General features: G+C 48.3%; 1 protein-coding gene, 2 non-coding genes and 2 pseudogenes across 3 annotated transcripts; 3 read left to right on the forward strand and 2 right to left on the reverse strand.

The window, feature by feature from the left end:
* Nucleotides 1–5,623: 5,623 nt before the first annotated feature.
* trnaf-gaa (transfer RNA phenylalanine (anticodon GAA)) lies at nt 5,624–5,696 on the forward strand. The gene has a single exon. It is a non-coding gene; the product is annotated as a tRNA-Phe (tRNA).
* A 5,322-nt stretch (nt 5,697–11,018) lies between these two features.
* Nucleotides 11,019–11,127, forward strand: LOC138219249 (5S ribosomal RNA; annotated as a pseudogene).
* A 610-nt stretch (nt 11,128–11,737) lies between these two features.
* Nucleotides 11,738–11,875, reverse strand: LOC138243692 (U1 spliceosomal RNA; annotated as a pseudogene).
* An 8,677-nt stretch (nt 11,876–20,552) lies between these two features.
* Nucleotides 20,553–20,608, forward strand: LOC138243781 (U7 small nuclear RNA). The gene has a single exon (XR_011192399.1). It is a non-coding gene; the product is annotated as a U7 small nuclear RNA (small nuclear RNA).
* A 296-nt stretch (nt 20,609–20,904) lies between these two features.
* LOC138243159 (histone H4-like) lies at nt 20,905–21,183 on the reverse strand. The gene has a single exon (XM_069198665.1). The coding sequence runs from the start codon at nt 21,181–21,183 to the stop codon at nt 20,905–20,907; it is 279 nt and encodes a 92-aa protein (XP_069054766.1).
* Between the last annotated feature and the right edge of the window lie 4,616 nt (nt 21,184–25,799).

Here is a 25,799-nt window from a genome sequence, read left to right on the forward strand (position 1 = left end):
GATGAAAAAGTTTATGGAACAGACTTAGAGATGTGCAAATGCTCACTGATCACACCACTCACGAAGAATGCCTACAGTTTCCCACTTTCGCGTTTCTTCTACTACAGAGTAAATTCATAGGAATGAAAAAATAAGGAAGGAAAAATAATCGCATCGAAGCTTCAAGAGGCTGGGCACAAATTAATCTGTTATTTTTGCATCCAGTTACATGGGCGACGGTGGTTGATTCCCAGACGGGGGAGTGCTTTTTTTTCTACCTCCTTACTCGACTGTCCTTCAATTCTATTTTATTTGAAACCTATTTGCATCTTTTAAGTGCTCTTGATTAAACTATGCATAGAAAAACAGCAGTACTGATGATTTAACGTAAAAGGGTGAAACAACGCCCCAACCACAGGAATGGTAACAGGAAGGATCGTGTTCTTATTTAATATGACCTTTTGAGATGTCTTGTCAATGCACACAGGCGGTAGAGCTGAATAATTTACTTTTAGTTCTTTCTATACCAGGAAGAAAGGAGCAGACTTTAACTTTAAGAGGCAAAAATGACACCTTGTCAAAGCTAATATTTATTAAAATGACATCACAACAAAAGAGTGGAGCCTTGAGTGAATAAAGCCTTGAGTGGAGCCTTGAGCTTTCATTGGATGTCTGTGTCTCCATAACTTTGTAGGTGAGAGAGAGGATTGTGATAATTTGCAGGTGCTTCTCGGGAGTGCGTTGGTGGTACAGGCGCCTTCCAAATAATTGAGTCAGTTTTTTAATCCCAGCCAGTGCAAACCCAAATCTTTTCAAGATAATCTGTGGTCCGCTAACACATCTTTTGAAACACTACAACAGGTAACACCCCGTGTGAAACATCATGAGCATCTATTAAACCTCTCTACCTACCCGTTCCTCACAGAGACATGACGAGGGTCTAAAGGGACATTTTGAGCCGTAGAAACATTTTAGCATTCCGTACGGGCCTCATTTGGGAAGGCTCAGAACACTTAATTCTTTCTTATTAATAAGCCTCGCAGCTACACATCCCCCCTTTTTGAAGGTCACAAGGTCCCGAGGCATTGTTGCCTTCAAAACAAAACAGAGTTAAGTGATGTCCCTTGCCATTAGAACATTAATCTTAAATGTCTACATTACTCCTCGAGAATTCATAACGGAACCAGCATTGGGAACAAACAGGATGAATAACATCTGGAGTATGTATAAACACGGTAGGAGACATTATCTCAGTCTACGAATTACACATCAGGAAGTTCACTGTCAATATCTGATACCTCTGTAGTAGATATTTGGGGAGAAGTCACTTCCTTTCTTTTGACATGCTACCTTTGACTCATTCGTGCTACCCGGAGTACATCTTGATGTGAGAATACATCATTCAGAGTACACTGTCAGTCATGATCCAGCTACCTGGTAGTAGTGTTACAATAACAACAGTTCCTGTTCCCAGCCCCCGATAAACCACAACACCTGTGTTGGGTATCTGCTAGGGTGGTTTGGAGGTTTGTTCCATTAAAGCAAACTAACTACCTGTACCTCTTCAGGGCTTACTGTTTCTTGGATTTCTATCCAATTCAATAGTGTGGCACCTGAAGGCATCTATGACCTCAAGTTTGGTCTTATGTTGTCTGGTTCCAGACCGTACAGTATTAAGTCACCAAGCTGTACTATGGCCTCCTCGGGAACTTACAGGAAAACTATTGGTTAGGTAGCTGCATTGTGGTAGCTGTATCATACCTGTCACAAGTCACAGTGTCAGTTAAATGTGGTGTGCTGACCAGCCATTTACTTCCCACCTGCTCTTCATGGGGTTCATTAACCTCCCTCTGCTTGTTAGTAGCTTTAAACCCTTCATTGGTGAATCGTTTAGACACAGCCAATGGATAGCTTTGGTAGCCATACCCATCTCAAGATTTGGAACCGAATTCAATCTTGGATTGCCTTCTGGGTGAGCTATGAGCGATGGGGTTAATGTCACATACTCCTCTACTGAGAAGAGTGGAATCAAGTGGGTTGGGATTTGTGCCGTGGTTAGACTGGTTACAGTGGCACTAAACTCCCTTAACAGGTCTTGTGTCAACATTCTGGCCTGTTGCACACAAGCATAAACCCACTGTATAACACTGGCAATCATGTCCACTGGTTGGGGAATAAGGTTTAACCCTGTTGCATAGGAAGTTGCCAGTAGAGTTATTCCTAAGCTTTCAACTTTTGCTGCTGTTGATACAGTCTCTCACTACCCTCTGGCATCTCTGACACCTGCCTTCTTGGGGCAGTCAGGGTGAGAGTGCCAGTAGCACACAAACCTACCAAAAAAAGCAAACGTGCAACAGTGGCGGCAGCAATCAGTCCTCCCAAAAGTCTTTTCGGGTGGCTGATCCCAGTCATCTCCTTCTGAGTGACTGTTGCCTTTCTAAGCTGGCGCAGCATGTACATGGTGTCTTCCTCAGTATGCCCTGTGGCATCTTGGGCACCAACATCCTGGAAATCTGGGGAGATCTGACACAGCTGCTGATGCTGCTCCTCCTTTTCCAGGGCATCTGCTTTTTCGATTTGTCCATGCCTGTGCTCTAGGAACCCTGCAGGGGGCAGGGCAGCGGTGGAGCATGCCTGACCCTCGGCTGAGTGGTCATCTGGAGCACCTGAGTGATCTGGGATTGTTACCCCATTCTCACTGTTCAGGTCCACCCTGCACACTTCCTGATTGAGGAATCCCTCTATCGGCATGTTTACAATTGTTCGCTGGGGGTAGGTGTAGGACACCTGCTCGCTCCCTCCTTCCCTCGCTAGGGGTTCAGGGAGCTGCCCCAGCACTGGGATAGCTAGTTCACTGTCTTTGAACTTACTATCACTCACCAGGCCCATGTCAGTGCAGGCAGGGATTCTGACACCCCTCTTTGCGATGTCCTGCACTGGCAGGCGGGTGACTTGACCATCCAGCTCCAGTCTGGCTGAACCACTGTTGGTCAGACTCAGACTGACAGACTGAGCTGTCACTTTTGATTCTTTTGATGGCTTTAGAGTTCAACCATGCGACATAACTCAAACAACGCGCACACACAGGTACTAATACACGAGGATACATTTATTAATACATAGAATATGCATGTAAACCTAACAGATCTTATCGAGAGGGTTATCAGAATACAAAAGGTATATTCGGTCAGTTACAAAGAGTTACACATATCAAGAGGACATACGTTCAGTATATCATTCATTAAGACCATTTCGTAAAGTGAACTTGGTTACAACTTCTACATTAGATACTCAAAACAAGTACATAACTCTTAGGAATTAAATTGATATCAACTGGTTGGGATAACAATTGAATTCTCGAGCTGTAATGCAGTGAAGTTGAATACTCATCCAATTTCTGGGGATTCAGATCTCCTGCGGCACAAAGAAACAGTTGCAGGCTGTTGCTGTCCAATCTGCGCTCTCTGGCTCGGTGCCAGGCTGTGCTGTGCGGCTTGCGACGGTGCGGTGCTGTTGCTCACTGACCGGCTAGTTAGTGTTGGCTTTAACTAGCACAGTTTGTGCACAGGAGAAAAGATGACTGTGGGTCCCAGCAAGTCAGGAAGAGGACCGGTTCGTTCCTGATGAAGAGCTAGTTCTGAATAGTGATTCAGCTGTCCACAGTTCTGACCTGTTCACGAGGCCTGCTGCTGGTTACTCTCTGGCAACCTCCACTCTAGACTCTTAGAACAAAGGAAAATTCTGGTACTCGGACACACTGGCCATTCCGTGGTTGTCCGGGCTGAGTCTCAGGATGGTCAGGAGGTGCGCTGCGAGAATGTACTGCCCTTGGGAGCCTTCTGCTCCTGGGCTGTCCTGCCCTGGAATTCTCCTTTGAATTCCCTTTAGAATTCTCCTCAGAATCTTACTGAATCTGAATCTCACAGGCTCTCTGTGTTGCCTGTTTTTACCTGGAGGAACTTCAGCTCATTGATTGGCTGAAAGTTCCATGGGCATCAGAGTCCCACGTGGGTTACTCGGCCCTACCAGTCCCTGATTGGTTGATCAAGGTGAGATATGAGTCACTTACACCTGACACTTAGTAATGCAGTCCAGATGTTCAACTGGCACTCCCTAGACAGATAGGCGCCAATGGATGACCATTGATCATGATAGCCAGGCTTAGCTAAGTGCATCCCCCTTTGGGAGCTGTCTTTTATCAAAGGAACCCTAAATCAGCCTGCATGGTTTCTCTGTGGCTGCACCACAGAGATGAACAGAGAAATGAGGCCTAATTTGGGAAAGCTCAGAAACACTTAATTCGGCCTTATTAATAAGCCTCGCCGCTACATCTTAAACTGACCATTTGGCCAGGACCTCGTAAACTGGCCAAATACCATGAACCCCCCTCTTTACCATCAGACCGAGTGACGTCAGAAACGGAGAAGAAGATACTATATAACCCAAAAGTTTGTACCGGTACGGGGAACAATACTTCGGTTTTGTTGTTTCTTGCGGGAAACAAGACTTCGGCTTTATTGTTCCTTGCATGCAATAAACTTATCTGTTTTACTTCATCTCGGGATCAAGAACCTTATTCTTTCTGTTACAACACCACTATACTAATGAGGAAGACATCGCACTCTCCGACCCCCAGCATCGTGTCCCGACCCACCGTGCTGGAAGGCGACGCTTGCTGTGATTCCTTTACGGAGCAGAAATGACATCCGAGGAGCCGTGAGATCATTTCAGCATTTCCCAGCAATTCAGCATTTCGAAAACACAAACGACCAACTCGGAATGACTTGCTTTTGAAGCTTGTCAAAGCGTTCTTTGTGCACGACGACTGCGCCGCCTAGCAGATACAAATGGGTTGTACAACTTTGAACTAGCAAATGGAAGAGGGCTAAGCCCCCTCTCTTTTAGCCCAGGTTCGATCTGTCTCCCAGAATCACCAGGGCGCACGCACACAGACACACCCGTGCCATTGAAGTGCTCTGCTTCATTTCTAAGGGCAACTCAACATTCACTCCTACCCCGAGTGCAGAAAAGACAGCGTCCGCAGCAACAACAGCTCAGGTCTCTGCACAGGAGCTAAGCTGCCCTCATCTCCTCTGCTCTGCGGCTCCTGCGGAGTGGAGTCCTGCCTGGAGCCGTGTTTGCAGGCGGCGGCTCCCCGCGCCCTGTCTGTGCGTCGTGTCCAAGAGCTCCTGGGAGGAAGAGAGAGCCCTCCCACTCGGGGGCTTTTCCACGGTCTGTGTGAGGAGGGGCGGGTGTGTCTAGTAGCTTATCGAGCGGAAGCCTGGGGCGGTGGAGAGCTGTGATCGTGCAGACCTTGAGGTGTCACCTCTTTGTCTGCTTTCCCGCCCCCCCTCCGCCCAAGCTCTGCTCCAAAGTAGCCCGGCAACCCCTCACACCTGCACATGTCACAACCTAAGGTGTGGTCATGAGACACCCATGGGGTGTCGTTCTGTTCTTGCTAATTGTTTCCTGCCCTTCGCAGGCAGGAGTCCATGCGAGGAAGATGCGCTGGACAGAGCTCAGAGGGCACAGCTGGGTGGCTTTCCTTCTGAGTGACGTTCCTGCAACACTCTCCCGCTCCTCTTGGTGCGCTCATGCCGCAACACAGGAAGGCTGGAGCAGGTGGGTGTGTGCTTGCCGCACTGCTGAAATAGCTCAGCTGGGAGTGCGTTAGACTGAAGATCTAAAGGTCCCTGGTTCGATCCCGGGTTTCAGCGTTTTGTTTCATTGAGCCCTCTGTTCCTCTCTGCAGCGCCCCCTTCCTAAAGTGACGCTTCCCTTTCTCAGCCTGAAACGCAAGCGAGACACAAGCAGCAGTACCTGCAGGTTTCCGTAGTGTAGCGGCTGGCACGTCAGCTTAACACCTGAAAAGTCCCCGGTTCGAGCCTGGGCGGAAACAGCCTCGTTTTGCACGCTCCTGTACTTGACAGAGGTCTTGAGCGACCGATCATTTGTTGCCAATGTATTTCCGGTGCCTTCATGCACTCTTGTACCAAACGCACGTTCCTTCTGTACGCGGAGCCGATCATTTGCAATTGCACTGTGCCGACAGACCAGGACGAGCTCTGTTGGCTCAAAAGCAGCGCAGGACCTGCAAGAACAACAGAAAGATTAGCATCCAGTGGGGGCCTCTTAGTGAGCCCAAGATCTCATCAAGAATCGGCCCCAGCAACAGGGCTGGGCGCATTGTTCCATTCTCCGACCACTCTCGGTGTAAACAAGTCCCTCCTGGTCTCTGCTTGAAATGCACTTTCATGCGTTTGCTTTGGTGTACCTGGCTTCCCCTGCATGGTCGAATGTGAAGAAGATGCTTAGTAAGTCATTGAAGAAAACCGAAAAGAGGTCGGAGTGGCCTCTGTCGTTCATCAACGATCCAGTCAGGCAGTACTCCTCTGTAAAGCGCCGTTCGTTTACATCGATTGGCTTTTTTTTGCCTTCATTCGTGCAAGTAGTAAAAGCAGACACCCCTTTAGGGAGCCTGTCAGCACCCGGAGTTTTCCCCTTCTGTAAGCTCTCCATAGCCTCTCAGCTCTTCTACTGTCCAATCCCCCTCAAGTACTTCCCTATCTTCTTCACTCAAAACGTTTTCTAGCTTTGAGGTAAAAAAATGAATTTCTTCATCCTTTACCTCTGTAGAGCTGTACAGTCTTGAGTAGAAGTGTCACGCCCTCTGCAGCCAGAGGGCAGTCCTTCTCTGTCCTGTCCCTAGTTTCTGGTCTGCTGTCCTTCCTGTCCCTCTCTTTCCCTTGGGCTAAATATTTCAGGGTCTTGCACTCTGTCCTCGCTCAGCACTGACGTTCGGATGTCCTGAGACCCGCCTAGCACCAGGGCGCCCCACGTCCGCTCCCTGAGGCACAGGTTTCTATACGGCATTCCTGAACTCTTTGCACTAATGAGCCCGGGCCTTTTTCCCGTCTCGCCGCTACGCATATGGGTCTTTTTTTCGCCCTCCTGCTCCCCACGGTTAGTCCCCTTGGACGTCCGTGACAAGAAGGCCTCGATGCAGGAGAGGATAGCACTCAGCTCTGTACTCTCTCTTCCCTCCTCATCAACTACACTTTCCATGACAGACTTGGAGCCTACCACTTTCCTGAAAAAGAAGCGAGTACACTTCTCATTTTCTTCCAAGAACTGCACTCTTCTTAACAGCACTCCTCGACTACTTTCTTCCGCTATGCTCCGGACATCCTTTTTTAAAAGGGTGATATCCTCGAGCACATCGAAGCCACTGTCTCGTGTAGAGACGCTGCAGCTGCCTCTGTTTCCTGGCTAGCACTCTTCTCCGTCTGGCAGCAGCCTTCCTTCCCTCAGCCATGAAAAAGGCCTTTGTCCTCACCTTCACCTCCTCCCACCACTCTCCTACTGACCCGTACAGACACTGCAAGGACAGCCACTGTGATAGTCTCTCCTTGTAGCGGGATACTACCCCCTCGTTCTCTAGCAGCTTTGTGTTGAGTTTCCAGAGGCCTGGGCCAAAGACAGTCCCACCCTGGAGTTCCACTCTACACCCTAAAGCCTGATGATCTGAGAAGAAGACAGCCTGAAGAGTGACCCCAACAACTTTCACTCTCTCTGAGACAAAGCAATAGTCAATTCTGATTCCTCCCTGACCATGTACATCCTGCTGTTGTGGGATATATACATCTATATGTGTCTGAGAGTTTAAAGTCTTGAACTAAGTTTTGCAGGGCCAGTGAGCTGGAATCCAATTTTATCGGAGAGCTAGCCTGCCTATCTGTGTGCTCTAAGATACAATTAAAATCCCCTCCCACTATCACGTCTGTGCTACATAACAATAGGGGAGAGAGTGCTTTGAGTAGCTCCACCCTTCCTCCCACGTCAGTAGGACAATACACATTGATTAGACGCAGGTTAAGGGTCCCCCATTCCACATCCACACACAGCAACCTGCCATCTATGACCCTCTGAATACTTTTCAATTTGAATGCCCATCGTTTGAAAAGAATGGCCACGCCAGAGGTTCTGTTGTTGTTGTCCCCTGACCAATCAGAAGGCCCTTTATCCCACCTATCTTCAAAGCTTTTATACCTCTCTTGATTTACTTCTTTTTCTTTTTCTTCTTACCAATTTCCTGCCAGCCATCCTCTGAATGAGCCTTCATCAGGGTGGCAGCAGTAAAAGCGTTCACGGAGTCCATTTCAAGGAAGGGGGTAGAGGGAGGGGTGGAGGGGTTCCAGCTGTCCCCATCACCATGCTCTCCTTCCTCCTCGCTCGGGGAGAAAACAGAGTCATTTTTCCTTTTCCTCAAGTCCAGCTCCTGGGAGCACTGGGGAGAAAGGGGTGCAGCCGATGCACCAGTCTCCTCTTCCTCCTCACCCACCAGCTGCTGCAGATCCTCCGTGATGGACTGGATGGAGGAGAGGAGGACATCTCTAGCACTTGCAGAGTCTGAGAAAAGCAGCTCCGCTGAATCCTGGGTATCCTCGCTGGACCCGCTCCACCGGGGGCCCCCACACTGGCCCTCGTTCTGAGGAGCAGGAGTGGGGGAGGGGTCCTCGCTGTTCTCGGGGGTTTTCAAACCCTCGTTCTTGTCTGGTGCAGTCTGCAGTTGTGGGGGCGTAGTGGATTTCTTTTCCACCAGCCCCGGAGCCACAGCAGGACTGATCCTGGCTGGAGGCTGAGAGTCTTTGTCCAACAAGGGTTCTTTGTTTGACTTGTTATTTGCTTTGGATTTTCGGGCCGGTTTGGCTGAAACAAGCACTGCCTCATCCTTTCTCATTTTGAGTTTACTGGCGTAGGCGTGAGGGCAGTTCTTAAAAACGTGTTTTTCCGAGCCACATAAATTGCAATTTGGCAGCATTGAACAGTCAGAGGCTAAATGTCCCTGTTTGCCACAGGTCTTGCAGCATTTCACAGTGCAGGACAATGCCAGGTGTCCCACAGCACCACAGCGCTGACACACCTTTGGTTGTCCCACATAAAAAACATAGCCATTGCAGGTGCCCAGCCGGATTGTAGAGGGCAGGTGCCTTAAGCCTCCATTTACATTGTCCGGTAGCAAACGAACCTCGAATTTCCTTGCTCCTGTTTTTATTCTGTCAACATCTCTAACCTCAGTTCCATGGTGGACGGTGCAGTACTGGTTAAGCCAGGTTTGAATGTCCTCCGTCTTTGCCAGATTCGAGAACATAACAACATGCACTGTTTTCCTCTCTCTCTGTGTCAGAGGCTGCAAGTTGATCTTCTCAAGGGCAGGAACTTTCCCTCTTTTTGCCTCAAACACATCCACACATCGTTCAAACAGAGAATAGGTAGCAAAAACAACCTCAAATGCTTTCTGACCTGGGAGAGCGAAGATGAAATCCAAGTGCCAAGGTTCAAAGCCAAGTTCCTTCTGCAACACTTTTCTGCTGAACTGCATGCGATCCATGAAGAGGTCATCCAAAATCTCAAAACGCACAGCATTCTTGCGGGATCCAAAAGTTGCCATTTCGTAAACTGCAAAACAAACTGCTTCCACAAAACAAGAAAACAATCCAACTACTCCACCTACAGGATGATCAAGGTATCTCCCCTGCCAGGTAAGTATAAGTTGTATAAGGCCCTGCAAGCGGCCCAGACCCACAGCACAAAGCGCGCAGCCTAGCCCAGCTACTCGGCCCGCACGCCACGGCCTCCTGCTGGGCCCACTCTTTCGCACACTCACACGCCACACTAACACTCAAAAGGGTGGGCAAAACGAGAAAACGAGCGCGCCGTTTCCTACACATCTGCAGTCGCCAATGCTTATTCGCAGCATGTCCCGGGATGCAATTCGGCCTCATTTGCATAACACCAGACCCACAAATCGCTACGCAAGCTCGCGTCGTGCGCCTGCCACGCACCGAACAAACACCGGAGCCTTTTCAGCAATTTCCAAAAAATGGGCCTGCTCGCCTGCCCACAAGGCTCCGTCTCTTACCCGCTCTCCAGAGCCTGCTGCCTTCTGTGCTGTTCTCTCGGCACCGCTGTAGCGCTCACAACTCCTGCAGCGCGGGGAGAAAGTTTCCACGCTCCGCCGCAGTGAAGGCTCGCTCCGTGCTTTCAATGCCAGTTCAACAAGTGCTCCGCATTAGCAGCGTCGGGGCTCTGGCATGTCACACCTCACCTCACCTCGCACAGCCCCCTCCTTGAATGTCTGGCGCTGGGCATGCCCCGCTCTCCTCCACCTTATTTTATCGCGTGTGACCACCGACAATGGCCACAATGCCGGGGAATGGCACCTGTAAAGTGTTAATTGGGGCACAGGAACAGCCCGTCTCGTCTCGGGGGCCGGCTTCAAAGACAATACAGCAAACACAGCGGGGCGGGGGAAGTAGACGACACGACACATGCAGGTACATTCAGCTCCGGCGGGAACGAGTCATTTGTCGGTCTTTTCAAGTGCTGGGAGCCGAGTAATCCTTTGGTGTTAGTGTTCCCCTTTACCAATCAGTCGGGGTCTCTTTCTAATCCCTGTCTCATATGTAACAATCAATGACGAGGCCCCCCTGTCCCGCGATATTGTACTTGTCTCCTGGCCGCTGGCTGGCGCCGTGAGATTTAGTACTCGCGCAAGAGACTGGGGGCAGAGCGCGAATGCGGTCCCCTGCCTCCCACAAAGTGTGCGCTCCAGGTTCCCTCTCGGGGCTCTGCAACACAGCGGAAAGGCAGCGAGAAGGAGCCTCTTGCTCTGACGCCGCAAGGCCACAAGAGGGCGGAGGCGGCGCGCGCCCGGCCGACGTGTTGGACTGGTGCGCTTTATGTGCTGAAATAAACACGCGACAGCCCAGAAATGTTTTCAGAGTGCTGTGCACTGGAGGTTTTTGTCTTGTGAAGACTTGCCTTGTGCTCCTCCGTGCAGTTTGTTTGTTCTCCTCCAGTGCGGGACAAGCCAACACAAGGGAGCACATTCGCCAAAACATCCAGGTACGCAATGCGATTTAGAAAGTAGCTCCTTTCCAAAGAGTTGCACACGAACAATCCTTCAGTCCCGCTCGGGGGGCACGGAGCCCCAGCCACACACAGCTTCAAGTAGCGAGTCAGGCACCATAGTTTTTGCTTGCGGCCACACCACCCTGAACGTGCCTGATCTTGGAAACTAAGCAGTGTTGGGCCTGGTTAGTACTTGGATGGGAGACTTCCTGGGAATACCAGTTACTGCAGGCTTTTGCTCTCTCGGCCAGCAGAGGTCGCCGTTGGTGCCATAGGCTTTGGGAGGAAAACCTGGAGGATGGAAAGGTGATCTATAGCCTCATCTCTAGAGATGTTTTGTTGCTATGGCATGTGTGTGACCCATATAAAAAAAAACAGTTTGTAAAACGAATATCGAAGCTGCCTCTAAATCTGCAAATGAAGATGAGTCAATAAACCACTTGTTTTTCGTATAACTATACATATTTTCATTTATTACTGATTTCATTCATTGAGCACGGATACAACATTCACTGTTTGACATGTCTGCACTGGTACAGAACCTAGCAATCAGAAAACGGGTGAAACTGTCTTGAGAATTAGCATACAGTACCGAGGCCCCCATGACCAAATAAAGGCTAACCTCGATAATCAGCCTAAATAATGCAGACTACAGCAAAACGACTGACTTTGAAAAGGGAATGAATGTCCGAGAGGAGTAGTGTAACCAACTTGAAATGCTTCTCCGGACCTCTAACTAAAAGAAACCGGGAACCAGCAGTGGCATCGACTCCTTTCGAACTGGGAACCTATCGCAGCTCGTGGTGTCGTAACTCTTCCGTATCTGATATTGGACCAAGCACATCAGGGGAGAGCGCCAACGCAGTCCCCCACTACCAGAAATAATGCAGTCGAGATTCCCACATTAGAAGAATTCACAGGGGTCAGCACAGCCGGAGTGCAATGGCCGAGCCTCGCCCTGGGTGAACTGATTTGGATTTTTAAGAACTTTATTTTCTTTTCACAAAAAAATACAGGACATCACAAATTAGAAAGGTTTACATTAATATACATACTTAACACAGTATATATGATCACATCTTATTACATTTTGACACGGTACCAGTTACATAGCAACAATTTTCTTTTTTTCTGGTGCAAATCACATTCTTTACTTAAACATGATAATGTTTTTCACAGTTTCTTGAGATATTGACCTATGCTCTCTATTTCCCACAGATATTCTGCTTCCTCCCTCCCTTCTCTCCACAGATCTCTGAGGTAATAGTTCTCTCGAGTGATGAACAGGGCCAGGCTACCTGCTGCCTTGACTGGGACCTCGATGCCTTTGAACAGCCCCATGTTCCTCACTCTCCACAGGGCGTCTTTCCCACTGTTCACCACGGCCCAGATCCTGTCAAACACGTCAGGAGGAAGTTTGACAGGAGAGATGCTGTATATGACGAAAGCAGCGGTCAGGGTAAATTGGAGCGAGAGAGCTTGCAACCAATCTTCAAACTGTGCCAAGAAGGCCTTAGCAAAAAAGCAGGACCACAGGAGATGGGTCACAGTCTCCTCCTCGCCGCAGCCCACCCTAACGCAGCGAGGGCTGGGGGTGAGGCCCCTACGATACAAGAAAGTTCGTACCGGTAAGCACTGGTGGACGACACTCCAGGCTAAATCTCTGTGAATGTTGCACAGAAACTTAGAGGATGTGTGTTTCCACACCTTCCTTGTTTGGGCTGATGTTAAAATGCCCACAAGGGGTCTGCCTTTTCTTCTGCGGTGCAACAAAATCTTCCAGTTTTTGGACGCTGACATCTCGGAGGGGAATATGGCCAATTGGGTGAGATCTTAGAATACTTTTAACTGTCCCATAAATTGCAGGGCATGTGTCAGATATTGGGACATCCAGCTTGGGTCTGACACCCCACACTCTGAACACCTCCCTACCTACACAGAGCCTGGCAAAATAAGTCCAGGTACGGGCTTCAGGTGCTGTTGCAAAGCCTCTCAGCACAAAGGCCAGGAAAATGCACAGCAGCTTCGTAGCAATATCTGGGACAGACTTCCCCCCTGAGAGTAGCGGCCTGTACATTATTTCCCTTCTGAGTCTTTCCTGCTTCCCACCCCATAGAAAATGAAACATCCATCTCCTCAGCACCGCCGCAACACGGTGTGGGATTGGGAAGGTAGAAGTCAGAAAATTCAAGACAGGCAAGAGCTGGGCTTTGATGACCAGCACCTTCCCTGTCATGGTGAGGTCTCGGTCCTTCCATTGCATCAGTTTTCTGTTTAAGATTGCCAATTTGTTCTGCCAATTTACTGTTCCCATCTCTTCTCCAAAATACACCCCCAGGACCTTAATTCTCTTCTCTTGCAGCCTGAGATCATGTCCTTCTTTTGGCTCCCTCCAGTTCTGATAAAAAATCTCACTCTTAGATTTGTTCATTTTTGCAGAGGAAGCCAAAGAGAAACGATCACAGCACTGCAGAGCTCTGCTAATTGAGGCATTGTCAGAGAGGAGCAGGGTGACGTCATCCATGTATAGAGATGTCTTTACCTCTCCCCCCCCACTTCCAGGCACTGGTATCCCATTAATGGCCTGATCCTGGCGCAAGGCACAGGCTAAGGGCTCCATAGCCAAAACGAATAACAAGGGGGATAATGGGCAGCCCTGCCTCACCCCTGAACAGACTTCAAAGGGGCGTGATCTATTGCCATTAACCATTACTCTGCTGTTGCTACCTGTGTACAGCAGGTTAATCCACTTTCTCATGATGGGGCCAAACGTCATGTGCTCAAGTACCGATGTTAAGTACTGCCGGTTTAGGCGGTCAAAGGCCTTTTCTAGGTCTACACCTAAAATGCACAGAGGGAGGGAGTGGTCCTCTGAGTACAGACAGACATCCCTCAACAAGGCCAGGTTGTCGCTCATCAGGCGTCCTGCTATCCCACAAGTCTGTTCTTTCCCTACCAGTGAGGCCACTACATTTTGTAGGCGCAGGAAAAGGGCTTTGGACAGGATCTTAGTGTCCACGCCTAACAGGCTGAGGGGTCTCCAGTTCTTTATGTCATTCTTTGCTCCTTTCTTAAACAAGAGAGAGATAGTGCCTTCTCTTAAGGAGTCAGGCAGCAATTCTGTCTTATAGCTTTCCTCGAATAGGAGCAGTAGCGGATCCTGAAGCAGATCCAAAAAGGTGCAATAAAATTCTTTAGGGAGCCCGTCAGCACCCGGAGTTTTCCCCTTCTGTAAGCTCTCCATAGCCTGTCTCAGCTCTTCTACTGTCAAATCCCTCTCAAGTACTTCCCTATCTTCTTCACTCAAAACGTTTTCTAGCTTTGAGGTAAGAAAATGAATTTCTTCATCCTTTACCTCTGTAGAGCTGTACAGTCTTGAGTAGAAGGCCTCGGTGCAGGAGAGGATAGCACTCGGCTCTGTTCTCTCTCGTCCCTCCTCATCAACTACACTTTCCAGTTGTGGAGCCTACCACTTTCCTGAAAAAGAAGCGAGTACACTTCTCATTTTCTTCCAAGAACTGCACTCAGCTTCTTAACAGCACTCCTCGACTACTTTCTTCCGCTATGCTCCGGATGTCCTTTTTTAAAAGGGTGATATTCTCGAGCACATCGAAGCCACTGTGCAGCATCGTGTAGAGACGCTGCAGCTGCCTCTGTTTCCTGGCTAACACTCCTCTCCGTCTGGCAGCCTTCCTTCCCTCAGCCATGAAAAAGGCCATTGTCCTCACCTTCACCTCCTCCCACCACTCTCCTACTGACCCATACAGACACTGCAAGGACAGCCACTGTGATAGTTTCTCCTTGTAGCGGGATACTACCCCCTCGTTCTCTAGCAGCTTTGTGTTGAGTTTCCAGAGGCCTGGGCCAAAGATAGTCCCGCCCTGGAGTTCCACTCTACACCCTAAAGCCTGATGATCTGAGAAGAAGACATGCTGAAGAGTGACCCCAACAACTTTCACTCTCTCTGAGACAAAGCAATAGTCAATTCTGGAGCTGCTATTCCTCCCTGACCATGTATATCCTGCTGTTGTGGGATATATACATCTATATGTGTCTGAGAGTTTAAAGTCTTGAACTAAGTTTTGCAGGGCCAGTGAGCTGGAATCCAATTTTATCGGCCTTTTGGCTAAGATCAAGTTCAAGTGGCATGCCCGCAGTTCCTGTCTTTCCAAAGTTCTAGAAGGCGATCAAAGATCCTGAAGAGTGCTTGAGCTGGTGTCGCCCTAGGTTGAGCCTAGGGGGTTAAGGCCAAGCAGCAGCAGAGCTGGGTGGGATCCGGCAGCAACGTTCTCTCTCTCTGCTCTCTCCTTTCCCCTCCCCCTTTCTCTTGCTCCGCCTCCTTGGCCTCTTGGCTGGGAGTAGGTACTTGTGGCATGCCCGCAGTGCTTGCTTTCTTCCTCGAGACTCGGAAAAGCTATCCGCTCCCTCTCTCTCTCTGCCTCCTTGGCCTCTTGGCGGGGAGTAGGTACTCGTGGCCTCCCCGCATTTCTGACTTTCTTCCTCGAGACTCGGAGGCACTTTCCTCTCCCTCTCTCTCTCTCCTCCTGTGCCTGCACCTAGCTGGGCTTTGCCCACAAGGACAAAGGCCAGGGCTCCCTTGCTGCTCCTTTAGCAGCTAAACCCTCCTCTCCACAGGACCTTGCTCTCTCTCTTTCTCTCCTTTTTTCTTTTTTCTCCTTTCCAGATGGCAGACAAGAAGACACTGATCCGGTTCCACTGGACCAAGAAAACAGAGACGATGCCAAAAGCGAAATCCTTTTTCATTACCTTCCTGAGAGGGATCCTGCAGTTGGTGGCCGGAGATCTCTTTTGCCTGCAAGACAACAAGGCAGAGAGATACATGGAGGCCTACATGGCCACGGACGCCTCATATGAAAAGGCAACGAAAATGATCAGAGAAAAAGGTAAGCACCCCGGTTTCTCTGATTTCAAGCCGGAGCCTATGAGGAAGACAAACCAGAGGACCATCACAGTCCTCACATACAACCCCTACGAACCAATGGAACTGGTAACAGCGTACCTAGGGAGGTATGTAACTGTGGTGGGCAAACCGACGAAGATCAGGGACAGTTGCGGCGTCTGGTACGGCAAACGCCAGTACCGAGTCCTCCTGAAAGAGGACCCAGAGGGCGTCGACGGTTTCCAGCACCCCCCGGCCCGCTTCAACTTCGGATCCGACAGGGGGTACCTTTACTACCCCAGGATGCCACAAGGAGAACACGTGTGACATCGTCAGATGTCACAACTGTAACAAAGAGGGGCACCTGGCTAAAACCTGCCGGGCAGCCAAAAAGTGCAACGGATGCGGCGCCGAGGGACACCTCCTTCACCAATGCAAGGTAAGCAAACCTTCGTTTGTGCAGGTGGTGGAAGCCGGCCGGCAGAAACCGGTCTCAAGACAAAGGGAGAGAGGTGAGAACAAAGAACCCGCACCTCCCCTGCAGAGAACCGAAACTGCCGAGGCCACACCCCCAGCCACACCAGTGCCACAAGATGGCTGCCAGGACGACGGACAAAATGGCTGACCGGAGAAAGGGCCCTAATAACTCCCAGCAAGAAGGGAAAGAAAAAGCGGGAGAAGAGATGCAGGGCGGATCCACCTTCGGAAGGACAAAAGAAAAGAGTGGTAAGGGAGAACCGTTTCCTCTAGGACGAGGAACTTTCTTCCCCCGTGGCCCAGGAACAACCGGAGGAGGCAGCCCAGGAAATGGAAACCCTCCCCCCCGAGGCCCAAAGACGACAGGAACTGACAGCCCAGGAAACAGAACCCCCCTCTCCCGAGTCCCACGGACAACAGGAGGAGGCAGCCCAGGAAGAGGTAACCCCCTCCCCCGAGTCCCACGGACAACAGGAAGAGGCAGCCCAGGAAGTCGGAACCCCCTCCCCCAAGGCCCAGGAGCAACTGGAGGTCCCCGAAACTCCTGGAGAAAGGGAAGAAAAAAGCCTTCCCGAAGCGGTGGTGGAGAGTATCCTCAAGGAAGACGAGGATTACTTTGAAGCCGCCCTGGAGCTGGGACTGATGGTAGGGCTGGACCTGTCCAGCATGTTTACCTTTCAGTCCCCAGCGAGACCTGGAGGGAGCCCAGCATATTCCCCCCAGGACCCGAACGAGAGGAGTTACATCTAGGCTAAACAGTGCCCAGATGTAGACTCCCAAGTTTTCCACTGTAAGCACAAAGAGAGGAGGTTCAACTTTCACTTGTTTAATCATGATTGTGAAACTTACCTTTCTAACAACTAACGTGAGAGGGCTAATAGACCCGTTGAAAAGACGGGGAGTCTTTCATGATCTGGCCTCTCAGTTTGTTTCTTACAGGAGGTCCACCAGAAGGATGAAAACGACAAGCTGACATTCACCAGGGAATGGACGAAGGGAGAATCATGCTGGAGCGTAGGAGGGGTCCACTCTTCCGGAGTGGGAATCCTCCTCGGAAACCCAGAGATGACGCTGGTTTCCTCCTTCTCGGTGGTGCAGGGCCGGATCCTGGTCGCAGACATCGACTGGAGGGGGCAGAAGTTGAGAGCAATTAACGTCTATGCTCCAACAGAACCCTCTATCCTGAAGGAAGTGTTTGCTGACCTGGCCAGCTGCTGCACCACCAACAGACAGGTGGTGCTTGGCGGGGACTTCAACATCGACCGGGAGAAGGGGAGCGACGCTAGCTCGGCAGAGCTGGAGTCACTACTCAAGCAGTTCTCCCTGGTAGACGGTTTCAGACGGTGCCACCCTAACGACGCCGGAACAACATGGAAAAACTCCCGGGGAGTGTGCAGCCGCCTGGACTACATCTTTCTGCACACAACCTGCTCCCTGGAGTCGGCGACGTTATCCCCGGAGTGGTATTCCAACCACGAGCGCTTGACGGTGGTGGCTAACACCAACCTGCCGGCATTCGGTCGTGGGTACTGGAAGCTGAACCGGGAGATACTGGAGGAAGACGACTTCAAGGCACTGTTCCATAAAGACTACGTGAGCTGGGTCGATCTGAGAGACGGCTACAGCTCCATGGTGGAATGGTGGGAGTCGGTGAAAGACAGGACCCGAACGCTGGCGCAGACGTACTGCAGACGGAAGGCGGCCAGGGAGAGGAAGGAAGCTGCACGACTCCAGAGACAACTAGAGGAGGAGTACAGCTCGGCTAACGGGGGAGGAGCCTTCAATTCAGTCTGGGCACGGGACCTGAAGGAGAGGCTCCGCAAACTCAATCAGGTCCGAGGAGCCCAGAAAAAGAGGGTGATCCACGGCCTGAGACGGGGAGATGGAGAGGAAGTGCTGGACGAGAGAGACAAGGTAGAAGTGGCCACCGCTTTCTACAAGGAGCTCTTTTCAGAAAAGCAGACGGAGGTGGAGGCAGGCGATGCTTTTCGGGAGGAGCTGAAGGCACGAGTACTGGAGGAGGTGAGGGAGGACTTGGAGGGTCCGATCGCGGCCGTGGAGCTGAAGGCGGCGCTCTTGTCCATGGAGAATGGCAAGGTGCCGGGGCCGGACGGACTCCCCAAGGAATTCTACACCTGCTTCTGGGACACCCTGGCGGCAGATCTGGTGGAAGTGGCACAGGAGATCTTCCGCCGGGGGAAACTCGGAGACACCATGAGGGAGGGCATCATCTCCCTGCTCTTCAAGAGCCCTTAGCAGAGACGGTGAGACGGGACCCTGGAGATACCGGGAGGCGTGGGGGAAACCCTGAAGATCTCCCAGTACGCCAACGACACGACGCTGTTCCTGAGGTCGGACAGGGGGTTGAGGAGGGCCCTGCAGGTCATGGAGCAATACTCCAGAGCCTCGGGGTCGAAACTCAACCGCCGAAAGAGCAAACTGAAGTTCTTCGGGCCCTGGAAGCACAGGACAATGGCGCCGGAGAGTCTCGAGCTCTGCACGGAGCCCCTCAAAATACTGGGGGTTTCCTTCCAGAGCCAGGACAACGAGACCAACAACTGGACCAAGAGGATCGCCAAGGTGAACGCAAAGCTGGGTCTGTGGAAAACGCGGTCGCTGTCCTACACAGGGAAAGTGATGGTGTTGAAAGCAGACATCCTGCCGGCTTTGGTTTACCTGGCGGTGGTGTACCCGCTGCCGGCCAGACTCAGACGAGTGCTGCAAGGGATGATCTTTGGCTTCGTCTGGGGCGGCAAGTACGAGTACATCACGAGAAACCGGATGTGTCAGCCGGTCGAGGAAGGGGGTCGAGATGTCCCACATTTCCCCTGAAACTCGACTGCATCGTCTACTGCAAGCTCTGTTGGGCGCTGCGGGAGCCCATCGGCCACAAGTACCAGTACTTTGTCAGACTGTGGCTCTCCGTCCCGATGAGGCACTTGGTCCAGTGGTCAAACACTGGGCCCAAGGCAGAGATGCGACTGGAGTTCTACATCCACGCTGTCAAGTGGAGCAGGAGGTACGAGGCCACGAGACAGCCAGAGCTCTGCACCAACCACAGAGCCCTGTACAAAGAGGTGAGGGGGGATTTGGTCGCTGACGAAAGGCTGCAGGTTCCCAGACAAGTCTGGGAAAGGACACAGCCCAAAGAACTTGACAACCAACTGAAGGACCTCAACTGGATGGCTGAACACAAGAGACTGGCTACCAGAAAGGTCCTCTACAGACACTCGATCTCCAGGAATCCACATTAGCCCCCGGGACACGTGTTTTGTCGAGGAGACTCAGGAACACGTGTTCTGGAGCTGCCCCTTCGCCAAGGCGGTGTGGGGCAGAATGGACAACATTATGCAACTCCTGGGAACGGGTGCGGTGCTCAGTTACCAGTACATTCTGCTGTGGGCTGGCACCCACCGGAGTGGACAAGGGGACACAGGACCTGCGGGGGCTGCTGCTGTCCCTCACAAAACAAGGACTGTGGAAGGCGAGGAACACTCTCATCCGGCACAACATAAAGTGGGGGGCGAGGGAGATGCAGGAGAGGATCCTGGTGGACCTCAGGAGGAGGGCGAAGCGCCACGTCGCCAAATGGGGTTTCCCCACGGCGAGGGAGCTCTGGAAAGGACTTTGGGCCCTATACAGGGATTAAAGGCCAATAGCGAGTGGTAGGTTTGGAGGGACTCTCTTAATTGCACAAATCCACCCCCACTTGCAAAGATTGATAACGGACAATCAATCTCCGTTCCGCCGTTGTTTTTTATTACATGGAGTGTTAATATGTGTGAGATGTTCCTTTTGAGATGTTTTTTTTTGCGGAATAAAGTATATTTTGTAGAACAAAAAAAATCTTATGACAAGGTTTACAAGTTATCTGTTGAACTACATTCTCATAGGTGTGGTCACATTCCAGGTCATTTGTTTACGTTTTTTGTTTCTGGAGCAACTGTTAGATGAAATGTGCTAATATGTAACCTAACTCCAGTGTGAATAACCAGAAGAGGGGAGCAGCTCCATTCCAGACCAAGGGAGCTTTGAGATTGGCTGGGCCAGATCTCTCATTTGCATATCTGATTTGGAAATATAACACTTAACCCCTTCTTGCATGGATTTAACTTGCACCCAAGAGTCCCCTACTGTGTATTGCTACTTATTTTTTTATGATAAGTGGTGATTACCAGTTCAGGCTTTATTTGTTGAATTATAAATGGTTTTGTATTATCATCCTGAATGGCCTGTATTCAAGGTTTGGTAGGATATGTGTTTTCATTTCATTTACCAAATTGAATTTTTGCTCTTTTAGTATTTGTCTAGAAGGCTTTCTGAAGTCAGGAAGCCCATTTATTTGGTGAAAAAAGATTCTGTATTAATATTAATATTTCTCATACAACATAAATAGGGTCTTTTATGAATAAAAAGATCTTGCACTTGGAAATCGTGATAAAGCTGTGTGCTTCCATACACTCGAGCAGTTTTGATTCCTAATATTTGACCTTAGGTGTGGGAACGGGTCTTTTTTGCCATTTGATTTCCAATTGATCAGCACAGTATAGAAAATAGACCCATAAAGCAACCTCAGCAGTGACAAATGTCACTGGGTCATACGCCAGGGTCCGGTAGTGAAGCTCCGCTCCTGTTTAGCCTCCGAAGCCGTACAGGGTGCGACCCTGGCGCTTCAGCACGTACACCACGTCCATGGCGGTGACGGTCTTCCTCTTGGCGTTCTCCAGGAACACCTTCAGCACCCCACGGGTCTCCTCGTAGTTCAGCCCAGAGATCCGCTTCACTCCCCCACGGCGAGCCAGGCGGCGGATGGTGGGCTTGGTGATTCCCTGGATGTTGTCGCGGAGAACCTTGCGGTGACGCTTTGCGCCTCCTTTCCCGAGTCCCTTTCTGCCTTTGCCTCTTCCAGACATCTTCTAGTTATCAGCTGTGAACACGACACACACTGCTCATCTTTGATGTATAATAGACATCTTTCTTTAGCATTATCATTATCGGTGGCTCTGTGGTTAAGGATCTGCACCTGTGACTGGAAGGTTGCTGATTCAAATCCTGCGGCCGGCAGAGGAATCCTACTCCGTTGGGCCCCTGAGCAAGGCCCTTAACCCTAACTGCTCCAGGGGCACCATACGATGGCAGACCCTGCGCTCTGACCCCAAGCTTCTCTCCCTGTCTCTGTGTCTGTGTCTCCATGGAGAAAAAGCATTCCTAATGCAAGAAATTGTATAGGACTAATAAAGAAACATTATCATTATCATGTCTATTATACATCAAAGAAAGATTTTTATAGGTGTAGAAACTAGTTTTGTTTTAGAAATGTATTCTTAAAATATACAATTATTCATACCTGAACAATATGTAGTTCAAATTATACATTATATACAATATTGTATTCAAATGTCTAATCATCATAAAAAACACAACTAGTAAACTTCAGTTACAAATTCTGGTAACATGGCAATATATATAGTAATGACAAACACAAACTAATTACATGAACACGCTAATATTTAACTCAAAACCACATTTTGATTCAAATATAATTTTTTAAAATTTACAACTTCTTTATTTCCACAAAAATATTATTAATGTAGCACAAACGCTACTTTCTAATAAAGACAGAAAGAAACTGTTTGTTTTGTGTCTACTGGTGATCCTCCTCTCGATACTAATGAAATGTTTAATATGATCCCTTGAGAAAAAAAAAGGAATCAATTTCCGCCTGGAATGATTGATGCCCCATCAAACATTTTGTAATATCCCTGGAAGTTTATACAGTAGAATCCTGGTTCGTAGCTTAAATTCAAGGTAAATGAGACTAAGGAAATGAGTTGGAAACTTGATGTCGAAATGGGATTTAAATCACCCATTTCACATTTTACTTCATTGGGCAGTATGTGCCAGAGAGCAACACCGCAGCATCTCTTTGATAGCTCAGTTGGTAGAGCAGAAGACTGTAGTGAAGTCAGCAGGGAATCCTTAGGTTGCTGGTTTGATTCCAGCTCGAAGGAAGGTGCTTTTCATGTACTTTAATCAAAGAGTTAAAAAAGCAAATCTGTTTTATTCAGACGTTGATCAAAAGCTCAATAATTGACGAAGCAAAGGCTCCTGTTCCGAATTCAGCCCACGTTTGATTGTCTTGTTTTGGCCAAGATCTGATCTTTGAATTAAGGGACTACACTGTCTGCTTTGTAATTCAAAAAACATACAAATGTCAAGTTTTTTGTAGATATAAAGGTGTTCTCTGTTTTCAAAGGATAGCTACTTAATTGGCATAATGATTTGGTATTGATTTTTTATCGTTGTATTATAAAGTTTGTGCTTTCTGTGTTTTTATCGTATTGTGAACTTATTTTTTAAACAAATGCTTACAAAGGCAAACACGGCACACATCTGTTTATACCAGCGGTGAATTGTACATTTTTGTACAAGCTACTGTGCACTTCTGGGAGTATAACAGGTTCGATATAAAGTGGCAAAAATATAAAAGGGGAAAATACCCCAGACTGCATGTAAAGCCCTCGTTGTGACTGTTTTAGATAAAATGGCGTACTATGCACGAAATGTTGCAGAAACACAATCTGATATTTTGATACAGGTAGGCCAGTGCTTCCAAAGCATGCAGGTGTAGAACAGGACTTAATGCATTTTTATACAAAAATTTGTATTCTATATTCTGGTCGCTTGCAGATTAGAATGGCATATGTTTAGCAATAATATTATTTATGGTACCTGAAAGTTTCAGGTTGTTGCACAAAGCTAAGGTATGCGTATACGTGATCTGACAACTGAAATCAATTTCCTGTCGTTAAACTCTGTTTATTTTTAAGTTGAGGCCCAGGATCCAAATCTTCAGTTCTGATTTTTTTAAGTGATATCTTTCCTTCCTGTCGTGGAAGTCACACGATGTGAGCAATTGTTTTTTTACGTTGCGATCCAAAGAGCCTCAGACGCACAGTCTAACAGTAACCAAACCAGAATGGATTCTGCTGGGAGCCGGGCTGAGCTCATTCTCACTCCCTGTGCTGAAAACAGAATTATTTCTTCCCCGAACATCGTCTACAGATCACTTGTGTGCTTTTAACCTTCTCGCAGCTACGGGCGAGACTGACGCTCATGATATGAAGGCACCCGCTGGAACACATTCTCTAACTCTCACAATCGCGACAGACTTCGCTTTTTTAAAAAAAAAAGTAGATATAGCCCTGAAAAAAGCATTAGCTTTATCAGTTTTTACATTAATCTATTTTGAATCAAAGTTTGATTTTTTATTGCATTTTACATTATAATAATCATCATCATCATCATCATTGCTTACACTTATATAGCGCTGTTCTGGATACTCCACTCAATGCGCTTTACAGGTAATGGGGACTCCCCTCCACCACCACCATTCTCCTGAATGATCACAGAGAGTTAGGAACTCGGTTTTACGTCTCAGCCGAAGAACGGCACCTGTTTACAGTTTAGTGTCCCCGTCATTGTACTGGGGTATTAGGACCCGCATGGACCGCAGGGTGTGCGCCCAGTGACAAAAACCAGACGTGTGTCGGGGTCGGCTGCGAGCAGGACAATGATGTCACGGGGACAAAGTAGAGGAAATCAGCTGTCAGCTGTTGGTTTGCACTCTGTACTCTAAATCCTCCGATCCGATTTTAAATCTCTCTAATACCTGAGCTGCGGCTTCTTCCGAGTATTTATTCGTATACTTATTATGTGTAAGTGTATAGATGAAACCTTTCATATATTGTTCAGTTTAAATCAAAATGCTTTACTAATACAAGAGAGAAGTATAGTATGAAGGATGTGACAAATGTATGATTTCTTGGAACAAAACGGTTTTTATTTGCGTTCGAAATGAAGCGGAATTTTAGCGCGACATACAAACCCTTTGTCTTTTTTAGAGTGATTTTTAAACAGACAAAAATGTAGAAAACGTGTTTTTTTAGCCCTACAATAGCAGGGTCAGTGACGTAATGAATAACGCATCAGGCCTCGCATCAGAAAATTATAGGTTCGACTGCCGTCTGGCTTGTTGCGTTTATACCACTTACATTCTTTTATATAAATGAACTGCACCTGAAAGCTATAGAAAACACTTTGGGTAAGTTGTCTGCAGCCTCATGCGAATTTCGACAACTTACCCAAAACACTGTACTGTCTGGAGTTCAGCTCCAGCTCTGAACTCAATTGCAATGAAAAACCATGCGTAACAAAACTGGAGAACAGCTGAACTTGTGCTCAGTTCGGTGATGAGGGTTCAGAACTGTCCTTGTTGTAATTAGCATGAACTGCACAGGCTCTGAATCAGACCATGTCAATTAGTCTGATCAGTGTAGGACACATTAATATAGAATTATTAATAGGTTTATTAGTTAGTTAGTTCAGGTTTACCCACCTGGACTAATGTAGAATTAGTACTTGGTCTGTCTCTTGTTTGTATATAAATGTATGTCTCTGACAACTTAATGTTAGTTTTACGATGTAGGTCAGGCGTTGACATATGCACGAGTATACGAAATGTCTCACTCCTGATTCAACTCATGTTCTATAGGAGATTGGCGATTCCTCCTGTTTCTCGTACAACCATATCAGAACAGAAGCCCGTGTCACCCAGCTGTGATTCAAGATCGACTCGCATCTTTATCCCTTTTTTGTTCGTGATCATTATTTTCTTTAGTTATGATCAATATTGAACTTTTTCTAAATCAAATGACAATAATCAAACATGCAGGCAGATTTTTGAAAAGTATTCGGAATTGACAGGGTGCCCCTTTGGAACAGTTGTCAGAAAATGTGAGAAAATGAAAGTTATGTAAGCTCTCACACAAAGCATTGAAGATTGGAATCTGAGTGTAAAAAAGCTACCCGTCTCCCAATCATAGGCAGGGATACACACCATGACTTGAATAGACTCAGCGAACTTTAACACCTATGATATTACGAGTGCTTTGCACGTGTCGAATTTCAAGAAGGAACTACTACAACAGTTGTGGACATAATTCATTACCACCGGCAAAGTCCAATGCCGGCAACTTCTGAGAAAATAATGTTCACTCATGGAATTTGGTCTTTGAACGGCTGGCGGGAAAATTCATTTATACTCCTGTTGCACCCTCAGCTGAAACATGTTAAAATAACAACGCAGATTTGTTGGAGAACCTGACAAGAATTATTGGGTTAGCACTGTTTGTATTCTGGTATATTTACTTTAATTTTAATATAAATGTAAACATGCATGCTGTATAATCTATTGTAATTTTAAAATATGTTAGCTGAGGATGCGAGGGGGGCTATTATACCTTGTGAAACACGCAAGGAACTGTAAAAAAGGCTGGTATTTGAAAATACTGCTGGTATTTGGCGATCACAAGAAAACCACAATTTATGTGGTATTATCATCAATATCCTTCAAAATCTATGTTCAAATGAAGGATTTAAAGAAACTATGAAAAAAGCAACAGTAATAGCAGAGGATTTAGATTTTTGCTCTTCAAGTCAGTAGATTGACATAGAGTTGCGCCCCTAC

Source organism: Lepisosteus oculatus, chromosome 14, assembly GCF_040954835.1.
Source record: "Lepisosteus oculatus isolate fLepOcu1 chromosome 14, fLepOcu1.hap2, whole genome shotgun sequence".
Lineage (NCBI taxonomy): Eukaryota > Metazoa > Chordata > Actinopteri > Semionotiformes > Lepisosteidae > Lepisosteus > Lepisosteus oculatus.